General features: G+C 34.8%; 1 protein-coding gene across 1 annotated transcript in view; it reads right to left on the bottom strand.

Annotated features, from left to right (window-relative positions):
• LOC117975111 (NADPH oxidase 4-like) overlaps positions 1-13,252 on the bottom strand; it is a 58,806-nt gene that overhangs the window by 35,059 nt on the left and 10,495 nt on the right. Inside the window, 1 exon segment of the mRNA XM_063608313.1 lies at positions 12,607-12,667. Within this exon segment, the coding sequence (XP_063464383.1) occupies positions 12,607-12,667 (61 nt within the window).

The raw sequence follows: 13,252 nt of genomic DNA, 5'->3' as shown, positions 1-13,252 counted from the left end.
CAGCACAATTCACAACAATAAAGATATGGAACCAACCTAAGTGCCCATCAACTAACAAGTAGGTAAAGAAAATGTGGTATATATACAACATGGAATACTACTCAGCCATAAAAAGGAACAAAATAATATCTTTTGCAGCAACTTGGATGGAGCTGGAGGCCATTATTGTAAGTGAAGTAACTCAGGAATGGAAAACTAAATATCCTGTGTTCTCACTTACAAGTGAGAGCTAAGCTAACCTTTGAGGACTCAAAGACATAAGAAAGATATAATGAACCTTAAGAACTCCGGAGCAGGAATGTTGGAAGTCGGGTGAGGGATAAAAAACTACATATTGGGTACAGTGTACATTGCTTGGGTGATGTGTGCACTAAAATCTCAAAAATCACCACTAAAGAATTTATACATGGAACCAAAAACTACCTGTACCCCAAAAACTATTGAAACAAAACAAAACAAAAAAGAATATTTGCTTAAGGAATGAAAAGAAATCGTATTAAAGTCACTGAAAGGGAGTGGGGCCACATGTCTTTGTTTGACTGAGACTATTCTGGTTTATGCCTGCTGTCCTAGCATCCTGCTCCATTTCATATTCACATGAGATTTTATTTTTAATTATATATTAATAAGAAAATAAGCTAGGGGTCATGTAGTTGATACAGAGAAGTATCTCCCAAGTGCCCCTTCAGTGAAGAACTTGTTGCCCAGCTGTGGAGAGTGCAGCTGGCAGGCAATCTCCATCTGTCAGTTCCATCAGGGTCGGCCTCAGATGCAAAGCAAATACCTCTCACACAGCAGCTCACATCCAGTGACTGAACAAGGCAAGGATATTTCAGCGCTACACAGGCAACTCTGATGGGCAATATTTGCTCTAGATCTTCCCACCAATTTGGCTGGGCTTTGTTGAACCTGCCTTGTTTCAAATTCTTCCTTCACCCAAACCCTCTTTGTTCTCTTTCCTGTCATGGGTATTGATCCCTAATAAGCATTTTACATTACACACACACACACACACACACACACACACACATATTCTAGCTAATCCAACCTGAAACACAGTTGCTTCCTAGATCTCCACTTTGTACTGAGAACTTCTACCAAGTTCTCGGCTACTGTGGGGTGTGATGCATGTGCATGTGTTTAAGTAGAATAAAGATCAGCAATAAATCATTTCTCTTTTTCCAGAACCTTCCAGATGTTACATAAATAACATCTCTGTGGCATGTGCAGGTGGTCACTGTCAATCCATTTTGACCACTCTTCCAGCCATGCTGTCCAGTATCTTGATCACGCCCACCTTGACTCTATCAGTTAAGTATTGCCCGTTGGCTCCTGATCATATATAATAGCTTTTTATTTTATCTATATCTTGTTTGAATTTTTAATTTTTAGATTTGTTTGAATTTTAGTTTTCAGTACTTATCTAAAAGTAATCTATCAATCATCTATCTATACCTGTGTGTGTATATATATACATATGTATATTTAAAGAGTAGATGTAGGGCATGGATGTGCACACTACCATGCATGAACATATCTTCAAGAGTAGCTGTCATTCATTCATACTCCCCATATTATAGATCTTGGAGTATTATCCCCTCCTCCACCTTCCAAGGAAAACACCACACCAATGCAGACACACAATACACACAAACACACACACATGATGCTTGAAATAGAAGGTACAAATGAGTTTTCTCACAACATGTAGGAATTACTATTTAAATATATAGACACAAAATGTGAACATCTAAAATAAGTAATTTCTCAGTAACATTTCTGAGCATGCACTGTAAGTCAGGCACCAAGTGAGGTTCTTCATGGGCTAAAGGTCTAGCAGAGAAGAGTCTAAATAATGTGCTTCCTTCCCTTTTTAAATAATTTTGTAATTACATTCTAAATTCTTTATCAAAAGATACAAACACTACAAGTAAATAAGTCCTAAAGGTATGTTCTGAGAGTTTGGAACAGAACAGTCAACTTAGCCTGGATATGCTGGTAATAAAAAGCAAAAGAAGCAGAGGGGTTTTATAAAAAATAAAACAAACCAACAAAGGAAGTCCTTTTGAGCCATGGTACTAGATAAGGTGAATATTTTTGCTCTGTTACATATATATCAATAATCTATAATGATAGAAAATTTAGAATTGGAAATAAAATCAATATTTTGGATAATCAGAACTTCATCAGTTAAATCATGTTTTATTCACTTTTTCACTCATCTAACAAACTTTTATTGAGTACCTATTATTTGTCACATACTGTGAATAAAACAAATGATTATCACCAAGGCAGCTCTGTATATTAAGCACACACAAAAAATGCCAGGACAACAAAAGAACTTCAATGCCATTATAGCTACTTGAAAATAATTTAGAATGTAATTACAAAATTATTTAAAAAGGGAAAGAAGCACATTATTTCTAGGGATTTAAAAAAATTAATGGTTTGTCAAAATTTGGTGTTTATTTTCCTTAGAAATATGCATATTAATCTTAGAAAAACAAATTCCTTCTAAAAAGAAGAATTAAAGGGCAAACTTAGAGTACAACCACACCAACTAGAAAGATATGGAGCATACATCTCCCTACTAAAAAGTTTGTTTAAATCAAGCGAATGTCCTTTATTACCACGGTAACTCAATAATAATGCATGGTAATACAGAGTAATACATGGTAGCTGAATAGTAACAATATTTATAATAGTAACAACAGTTGCTATTTAAACTATTGGTTTCAGATAAACATGAGAGGCTCTCAAATTAGTACTACTTTACATAAACCAGGAAATCAAGTTGCAACTTATTAAAGATATAGGCAGGCCAGGTGTGGTGACTCATGGCTACATTCCCAATATTTGAAAGCTTGAGGCCAGGGATTTGAGACCAGCCTAAGCAACACAGCAAGACCCTGGCTCTTCAACAAAGTTTAAAAAATTAGCCAGATGTGGTGGTATACATCTGTAGTCCTCGCTACTTGGGAAGCTGAGGCAAGAGGATTGCTCAAACCCAGGATTTTGAGGCTGCAGTGAGCTATGATTATGCTACTGCACACCAGCCTAGGTGACAGAGTGAGACCCTGTCTCTCTCTCTCTCTCTTTCTCTCTCTCTTTATGTGTGTGTGTATATATATATATATATATATATTATATATATATATGTTTACATACACACATACATATATACACACACACATATATTTGCCTATATATATTACATATGTAGACAAATCTTGTCTCATAAGATTCTAGGATTCAAATGAAAATGATTTATAATTCTAGAAGAAAATAAAATGATTTACAATTCCAGAAGAAAAAACCCTATCAGTTGCATGCTCTGGTTATATAAAACTATCTTTTTTGCAAATATTAAGGCCATGTCAAAGTAATATAAAAAACAGAATTTTATACTGTCTTACATAAGGGGAAAAAATCCCTAAACCCATACATGTAATTTTCAGAAGATGAGATGTGTGTACAACCAGAGCTAATGAATGAATAAGAACACTGATAGGAAAACAAAATAAGCAACATAAAAATCCTCTACTTGACATGTATTCTCCATAGTATTCCTGTAATATTTTCTGAACTATACCAAAATTTATCTACTATCATTCACACATTATGAGGAATTGAATTATCCATATCTTAGAATTTATTTCTTTCAAAATAATTATACCACTTTACAGCAATAATGAACTGAGAAATTAGGAAACAACTCCTCAATTTGGTATGTTGTAAACAAGGAAACTAAAAACCAACCAGCTGGCTGATTGTCTCAAGGTCACATGGCTAGAAAGAGGCAAAGATACTTAAAGAAAAGACAAAAACAAAACAAAACACTCACAGTCCAGGGTTCTTTCCACTGCCATCATACTGCCTTATTCTTTCCTGAGAATATACAGTACTCCCTTTTCTCCCCTCCCACCTTTTACTTTCTTCTGGCCTAAGGATTACAGGATAAGAGAAAGCTTAGCAGGGTCATATGCCATCTGCATGCCTCAACACCTGGTACTTTTAAATACTGTAAGGTCTGAAGGTAGACAATGCAGTATTACACAAAGGAAGATTATTTAATGGATCCTTTTATTTCCAGGGGGAGCAGAGTGATAAAAGTCTATTTCTGTGATACTCGTTATTTTGCTTCTTACTTGTTTAACACACTATTTTAAAAAAATCAAAAGCAGTTTTTGAAAGAACTACAGACAGACTTCTTGGCCCCTAAATACATCAATGAATCAATGCCTAGGACTGGATTTCTTATAAAATATAAATTCTCTTTTATTGCCACAGAGGCTAAACTATAACAAAAAATGAAAGAGGGTGGGAAAAAAAAAACAGTTTCAAAGAAAGTGAAGGCAAATAACAGACATTGTTGGGTAAACACATTATTGTTACTAAGCTTTCTACAATCCACCTTTTAAGAAAAATGTTATATTTTCATTTGTCACATCAAATGCATTTTTTTAAACAATGTTGGCTTTCGTCAAAAGAAACACCTCAGACTGATCAAGACTCAGCTCCATACTAATTCAGTTCCTGGTTTCTGCACAAACTGAATATATCTTAGATGTATATTCAAGAAAAAACAGGCCATTTTATCCAAGACCAAGACCACCCCCACCAAAAAAAAAAAAAAACAAAACAGGAGATTTTCTTTTATGTTTTATGAAGTTCAAATCTAAAGACCCGAGCAAATAAAATGAATGCCATGCGATATATGGGCCTTTAAAGCCAATAGAAAACAGCCATGTAGTGAGTCTTCTCTGTTCTTAAATAGAAGATGTCTTGGCCGAAGACCAACACTATGCATCAGGGAAAAACAACAAGCAAATACATAAAATGATTAACAAGTGTATCAAGAAAATGAGTACTTAAAAATGTTCCTGATAATAACGATAATGGCACAAAACCCTTGTCCTTTTGCTTCCTTTGAAATTACTTAGTCCATTAACACTAGGCTCATTTGGCAAACTGACATATGCCTTCTTAGCCATTCAGTCAGTACATTATGTGGTGTTTTTGACATTGATTAATAAATTATGTTACCAAGAAAATCCCTCATAATTCTTATTTTCTTCCATGTTACATAGTAAAATCAAGTAGAAAATACTGGATAACAGAGACTCTAAGCAACTTTTAGGAACAGAACAATTCTAATAAAAATATAACAATCCATAAAAAGAAACCGCTTCACCATAATAACTCTACTTCCAGGTCCAGTAATTGTATGATTTGTTTATTTTCAAAACTAAAAAGTTACATTTTGGCCAGGCACAGTAGATCACTCCTGTAGTCACAGCACTTTGGGAGGCCGAGGTGGGCTGATCGCTTGAGCCCAGGAGTTTGATTAGCCTGAAGCAACATGGCAAAACCCTGCCTCTACAAAAAATATAAAAATTAGCCAGGCATGGTGGTCTGAGCCTGTGGTCCCAGTTACTCAGGAGGCTGACATGTGAGGATCCATAGATCCTTCCCTAGATCCTGGAAGGTCAAGGCTGCAGTGAGCCATGACCATATCACTGCACTCTAGCCTGGGAGACACAGCAAGACCTGTCTCCAAAAACTGAAAAGAAAAAAAAAAAAAGAAGGAACATTGTGAAAATTGGATAGAAAACAAAAATTTGGTATTTACTCCTATATTTGGGTTTGTAAAATGGCTGGAATGAATAAAACTTAATGACTGGTGAATTCTTTATTTACTAAGCAATTTTTATATTTCTGTAGTATTTTAAGTGAGCTGTCACCTACTAAAAAATGTGACAGCATATATTTAATGTTCATAAAATGAAAAACCTAGGGAAAAAAAATTTATCCTCTTTCCTGAGAACAGATGGGCACTTAAATTGTAGTACACTTATAATGTGCCTCTCATTTCCCTGATAAAAAATTTCCTTGATTTCTGAGGCTGTAGAATTTATGCCCAGTTCACATTCATTGAATGATTTATTATATTGTGATAGTAAATAAGCCATGTTAAGTTTCATCATTATCCTAAATGATTTCCACATAGACTCACATGAGGCTAGAACTACAGTGTTTCATTATACAAAGCATATATACTTTAAGATATAATAGGTTAATCCTCATCCTGAGACAGATCCATCTAGATATACACAGGTATGTATATATACACAGGTATATATATACAGGTATACATCTGTATTTGCCATTCATCTTCTGCTGCTAATCACAAGCCAGATCAGTATAAAATCAATCATTCTCATAGTTCTGGGGAAATGTAGAAACAGGAAGAATTTAGAAATAGGCCCATTTGCTATGTGCCTCTTTTTGTATACTAACTCTCTCCACTTACTGGTCGCCAATGCCCTCAGTAATTCACAGCAATATGTACCATCGCCAGACCTTTCCTTTGCATCTTCCTAATGACATGATTTTTATGAGGCTAACAGTGATATTGATCAGTCCTATTTATTTATTTATTTATTTACTGGCTTTTTGCAGCAACCATAGATCACTCCTTTCTCAAAACTCAAAAGATAAAGTCTTCCATTTGCTTGACACTAAAAAGTCTTTAATGTGATGTATTTGCCTCCAGCCTAGTCTTCTTCCTTTCTATTTGATATAACTTTGGCAGGGTGACCCATATAAAGGGCAAATTTGATTTCAGTTCCTGTTTAAAACTCCTCAATATTTCACCAGCATCTTTTGGGAAAAGACCAAGTTTCATAGAAAGATCTACAAGCTCTTCCTTGGCCTAATATTTGGATGCCACCCCAGCCAGGCCTCCCAATAGCATGACATTTTCCTGACATTCCAAGCTAGTTCACCCTTTGAGCCATTCAAGCTATTTTTTCTCCCTGGAATAATCCCCCACTCTAGGCAAGTTCTATATATCTCTAACACTCAGTTTGACCCAGACAGCCTCCCAAGTTTTCTTCCCAGCAACTTGTACATCTTCCATTTGCTCCTGGAACTATATCCTAAATCTCTCCAGCAATATAAAACTTCTTCTCTCCACTTCATTCTCATCATTCAAATAAGTGTATAAATATATTTTAGCATAATTTGTATATTGTTATAACTATTATAAAATAATCATATATCTTTAACTTATGTCTTCTTCGTCCTTATTTCCTCCTTTCAGCTGCTGACTTATTTCTTTATTTCACTTTACATACAAACTTCTTAGAATTTGTCCAGTGGTATTCTGGCAAATGTTTAATAGCCAGGTCTAATGATAGATAAATACATAAGACCTACTTTATGGTTGTCTTTGTTAGAGAGCTGCTATAACAAAATACCACAAATTAGTTAATTTATAAACAACAGAAATTTATTTATCACAGTTCTAAAGGCTGGGAAGTACAAGATCAAGGCACCAGCAGCTTTGATGCCTGGTAAAGTCTGCTCTCTACTTCTAAGATGGTGCCTTACTGCTGTGTCCTTACATAACAGAAGAGCAAAAGAGCAAAGGGGGAGGAACACACATGGTAGAAGAGCAGAAGAGAGTCAATCAACTCCCTCAAGCCCTTTCACAAGGCACTAATCTAATCCATGAGGGCTTTATTCTCATGATTTAATCATCTCCTAAAAGTCTTACCTCTTAGTATTATCATATTGGTGATTAAATTTCAACATATGAATTACAGGGGACACATTCACACCATGGGAATGATGTTGGTCAATTTCTGTGGAATAACTACTATCACTGTGAGTGATGGGAAGCTATCAGACATGACTTCACTGACTATGGAGGTGGGAAGAGAAGCACATTCTCCCAAGCCCTAGGAGGTAACCCAAACATACTGCCAGATTTGTCTATACTTACCAACTCCACATCCTCTCTTATTTAGTGTCTCTTAAACTTTTTAAAGATATATTTTTATAGATATAAAATACTCTCTTACTCTTATTATCTCTTAAACTTTTTTAAGATATATATTTTTAAAATATCTCATTTATGGAGCTATTTTAAACCTGTTCTTTAGTCCTTGTACGCTGCAAATGCAATTCCCCTATATATTTCTCCTCTTTATTCGGGGCTCTGTTCAGAGAGCTTTTCTAACCTTGTGTAACAGTGCAGATCCAGGCAGAAACACGACTGCGTAAGTTAAGTGGAAGAAATTCATTAGAGGGAACTAATGACTCAGGTGAGGGAAGAAGTGAGAAGCCAAATTGAGGATGGTGAAAAAATACAAAGAGTGGAAGAAAATTACTACCATCCACAGGGGCTGGTAGGACATAGGGTATAGGTGAGGCTACTACAATCTATAAACCATGGCTAAATGGCAGGAGATAGAGTCACACCAAAACATCTCCAAAAAAATGATAAACTCCCCATGGACCAAAACACAATCTCTATAAGAGCGGAGACTTTGTCACTTTTGTTCAATGCTGTATCTCCAGTGACTAATAAACAGTCTGGAACACAGTAGCTGTTTAACATACATTTGATTATTAGCCAAAGTTAATAGTTTCAATATTATCTTCCACAAATGACTAATCATTGTAATTCACTAGTCATGGCAACAGTAACAACAAAAAGAGTACTTCCAGGCCCTCCTTTGGGTATACAGCAGTTGATAATGAATATTTGTTGTAAGCTTAAAGTTTACATTGTATGAATATGAATTATGTAAAATCTGTGAGATTCCATATATCCAAATATGATTTATTTATTTGTTTGTTTATTTATTTATTTATTTATTTATTTATTTATTGGCTTCTTGCAGCAACCAAAAGCCATTCACAGTGATATCTAGTGTAAGGTGGTTGATGTAATTGGCCTAAAATATGTTGTCATAATAAAGTAATAACATTAATATAAATTAGTGTGGTTATAATCTGACTTACAAGGAGTTTCCAAAAATGAAAAAAAAAAAACTTTAAACACGTAACACATGTTCTGTTTAAATCTTTTCATGAAAAATCTGAATAAAGCCTATAACACGACTGGCTCCTACAGTGATATAGAAACAAATAAGAGAGTTATCGACTCTTTTGTGGCCCAGTCCTTAACTAACCCTATATTTAAGATTACTTGCACTGTGAGAAGTCAATATATTATGTGACTGAGGCAAATCCACAATAATATATGGCCCTGTCTTCTCATTTTTAATCCTAAAAGATAACCATAACTTCTCACTGTAGAAAACTTCTCCAGTAGGCAACAGGGGAATTTATACCCAAGATTCATAGAAACATCATGTGATACATGCTACAAGTCCTTTATTGAATATTTACTCACAATTATTGCTAATTCATTAACTGCTGAAGGGATCAATGGCAGAAAGTTTACATTAATTACATGTGGATGTTATGTATTTAATTCTGTTGTAGCACAACACAAACACCTGTGGAATAAGTGGCTATTTAGACCACCAAAATAAGCAAGGGTATAGCATTATCTCAGACATTAATCAATACTAATCATATGTAACGAAGAAACAAAACATTTTTGTACACTTAAAATGATAATCAAGTCAATAATCTCTGACCATATGTTTGAAACTGGAAAGAATGGCTGCTTCTAGAAGAGCAATAAGGTATTCATTCAATTAAAAGAGGAATCTACTTGGGTAATCCACTCCATCTACTGTACTACCATCATTTCAAGAAAAAACGCTGAATCATGTCTAAAATGTTTTAAGGGTCTTCTAAACTGTAACAGGTCTTCCACGTATTTAGGAGATGCAATTAGAGGTCAGGTGAAAATGAAAATCTAGACAACAAATATGAGACTTGGTACTTCTTTGTCTTGTGCTGCATAGCTGCTTCCCTTGCTCCTTCAGCATTCTATAGCTAGGTATAGTCGATTAGTCTTGGAGAGATCATTTATGGAGCTATTTTAAACCTGCTCTTTAGTCCCTGTATGCTGCCAATGCAGAACATATTTCAGCAAGTAAAAAGTCATATTAAATATCTCTAAGTCAGTTTTAAAAAAATAAACCTTTGATATTCAACCTCTTAGGTATCTCTTTGGTATTTCCTATACCTACTGCTCTTAATACCGAGTTTTAATCAATTCTTTTAGAATAAAAACCAATGATTCTTGATTTCGAAGGTAATGCTCCTACTTTTCCTTCAATAGTTGTAATCTCATTGTTGTAAGGCAGCTAAATCTCTTTGAACTAAAGTGTCAGATAATGACATGACTATTTAGGTGTTCTCCGCATGACTGCTTATATTTTTTTCCAAGTCAACAAATATTTCAAGTCAACAACAAAGAAGGTCTATTAATTGAAACGCATCTGACTGGAACTGAACTCTCTGAATAGAATGATCTTGTTTCTCTCAGTGGCATAGTACATTAAAAAGGGAGAATAAAATTAACACTATGAAGTGTTCCTAATAGAGATGATTAAAATAGTAAGACATCATTTATTTTAATGAGCTACTGGTAATAGAAAATAACTTTGTGGGCCGGGCGCGGTGGCTCACGCCTGTAATCCCAGCACTTTGGGAGGCCGAGGCGGGCGGATCACGAGGTCAGGAGATCGAGACCATCCTGGCTAACACGGTGAAACCCCGTCTCTACTAAAAATACAAAAAATTAGCCGGGCGTGGTAGCGGGCGCCTGTAGTCCCAGCTACTCGGGAGGCTGAGGCAGGAGAATGGCGTGAACCCGGGAGGCGGAGCTTGCAGTGAGCCGAGATCGCGCCACTGCACTCCAGCCTGGGCGACAGAGCGAGACTCCGTCTCAAAAAAAAAAAAAAAAAAAAAGAAAATAACTTTGTGAAAAAACTTGGTAACAATAGCTAATAATAAACCATCAGGAGTTTCTGCTTAATCTTATGAATTAAATTATGTTTTCATTGTATGTTTTCTTTCAGATATAGAATTCTATCAATTTACCATTCATGACTGAATTTAATTCCTACTATATTGGGATTCTCACCAGAAAAGAACTTTCCTTATTCTTTATTTCCAAAACAGTAGAAAAAAAAAACAACACTGTGACAGTATCAACTTATATTGGGCATATTGTGATTATTCATATGTTCATACTCCACCAGTGTATATCTATCAGAAGACGACCATGATCTCTTTTCAATGCTACCATCTGAAAATTATCCATGTAAGCCTGGTTTTTCACGACTCTGCATGAGTTATTACTGCTCAAAGATCTTTTTAATTCACTTAGATGTTTGCCCATTAAATCCTATGTTGCAGATTTCCTTCCTTTTATTTAAGTCTCCAATTCCAAGCTGGCTACCCTTTCTAAAGACATTACATTTTATACATACCACTATTATTTTTTTTAACTCTATGAAATAAACTCCTTATATAAACTATTGTTCTCCTCATTTCAAAACACATCTTTCTTATTATCCAACATCTTATCCTTCCTTGGTTTTTACAGAAATTAGATTCTTCCTTCTAATGCTACCTTCTTAACTTGTGTTCACAAATCCATTACTTCCAATTTCCACCCTCACCCCTCCACTGCCTCCTTTCCCTCTGCCTTTAAGTACCTTCAAGTCTTCCTTTGATTTTAATCTGTCCAACTAGCAACTTAATTAATACCATTTTCATCATAGTGCTTCAAATGCTTCAAAAATTCCCTAAAGTCCCTTGGTTACTCTAATATTTTGCTGAGGCATTCATTCACCAAGCTGGCCCTAAATGGCTTTTCTATGCTGCTACCCAGAACAAAATCTTTGCTTTTGTTTGATTGACTTTGTCTTTGTTTCATTTTGTTTGATTGACTTTGCTTTTGTTTAATTGATTAAAGACTGATTGGATTCATCCTTTCCAAAGAGAGTTAATCATTGTCTTTCCTGATTTTTGGCAACACTGTGACTTTCACTTAAATTACCTACATCTTTCTTCATTTGCCTGACTTCTAAGCTTCAGTTCAAATTCTGTCTTTTCTGTGAAGCTTCTCTTACAGCCCTAGACCACATTTAATCTACATTTTTTCTGGTTCCCTACAGATTTTACTTACCAACTCCTTGTTTAGCACCTAAGTATAAGAATATTTAAATTTACTTTTGCATTCATGTTTATATCTGCATTCTTTCCTGCAACAATAACATAACCAACCAACTAACAAGCCAACATTTACTGAGTACTCACTTGTCAGTTATTCTGGCGGGTCAAGGAAATATTAATATAAGAGTGAATAATGTTTCTTTTATTCACTCAAAGCTCTTACTACAATGCATCTCTCAGGTAATAAAAAGTATTTACCAACAGGCCTGCTGTTAAAAGTATCTATTCCAAAGTTACTGTGAAGTTGCTCTATATACTGGAACACCACAAAAAAATGTCATGCAAGAACTGGAAGATTTGTGTGATCTCAATATCAGGTGTTGATTATTTTGACTCATGTTTTCTAAGAAACACATTTCAGCATTCCCACTATTGCCAGCACACCTGACAAGTAGGTAGAAACCTATGATTTGCAAGCACACTGAACAATGTATTATTAATAATTACTGATATCAAAGGTATTCTGATTGCAAAAATGCATCTTAGAGAAAACATAGATGTCAAAACTGTACAAGCAAAAAAAAAAAAAACAGAAGAGCTTGAAACACACACACATCTCTATACATACTGGTAGTTATATTAAAACACATTCAAATTATTACATTCCACTATTTTCAAAGAATGTATCTTAAAACTGTATGTTCCACATACCTGTCCAGTCTCCTATTATTTTAAGATGAACCCCAAATGTTGCTTTGGTTTCAGTTGGACACTAAAAAAAAATACTAGAATCAATTGTGATTAATAATTACATAATATGAAACTATAATTCAATTATAACTTTTATCCTGATAGCAAGTCCCCCATATCAATAGATAACAGGAAGGAACAGACTAAAATCTATATAGATCCTTATTAGTGGAAGAAAAAAAAATCAATGTCAACAGATCAATAAGACAATCTACATTTCTCTAAAACCCAAAAATACTTATATAAAACAATAAATTACACACGTTAAAATTGCTAGTATATTTCATTTAACTACAAGTCTTGCTAAAACATCTTATAAGTTAAAATATATATAAGAAAAGCCAGTTTTTAATCACAAAGGAAGAAACAAAAACTAATGCTTTTTTGTGTCATTTTCTCCCTAGATAATATATACTTACCCTAACAAATTCCAGGGAAAAAAAATTCTTAATGTGACATTAATTTTCCATGCCCAACAATTATGCTCCTACAGAAATAACTCTATTTCATTCCCTCCCTTAATCCTCAGAAGACATCTGGAGTGGTGAGAGTACCTGGGGAAAGGGATGAGTTGTGGAAGTGTAGGTGAAAAAAGTGCTTATGGTCC

Source organism: Pan paniscus, chromosome 9, assembly GCF_029289425.2.
Source record: "Pan paniscus chromosome 9, NHGRI_mPanPan1-v2.0_pri, whole genome shotgun sequence".
NCBI classification, from domain to species: domain Eukaryota; kingdom Metazoa; phylum Chordata; class Mammalia; order Primates; family Hominidae; genus Pan; species Pan paniscus.
The sequence above is the reverse complement of the archived record's forward strand: the minus strand, read 5'-3'. Positions and strand labels throughout refer to the sequence as shown.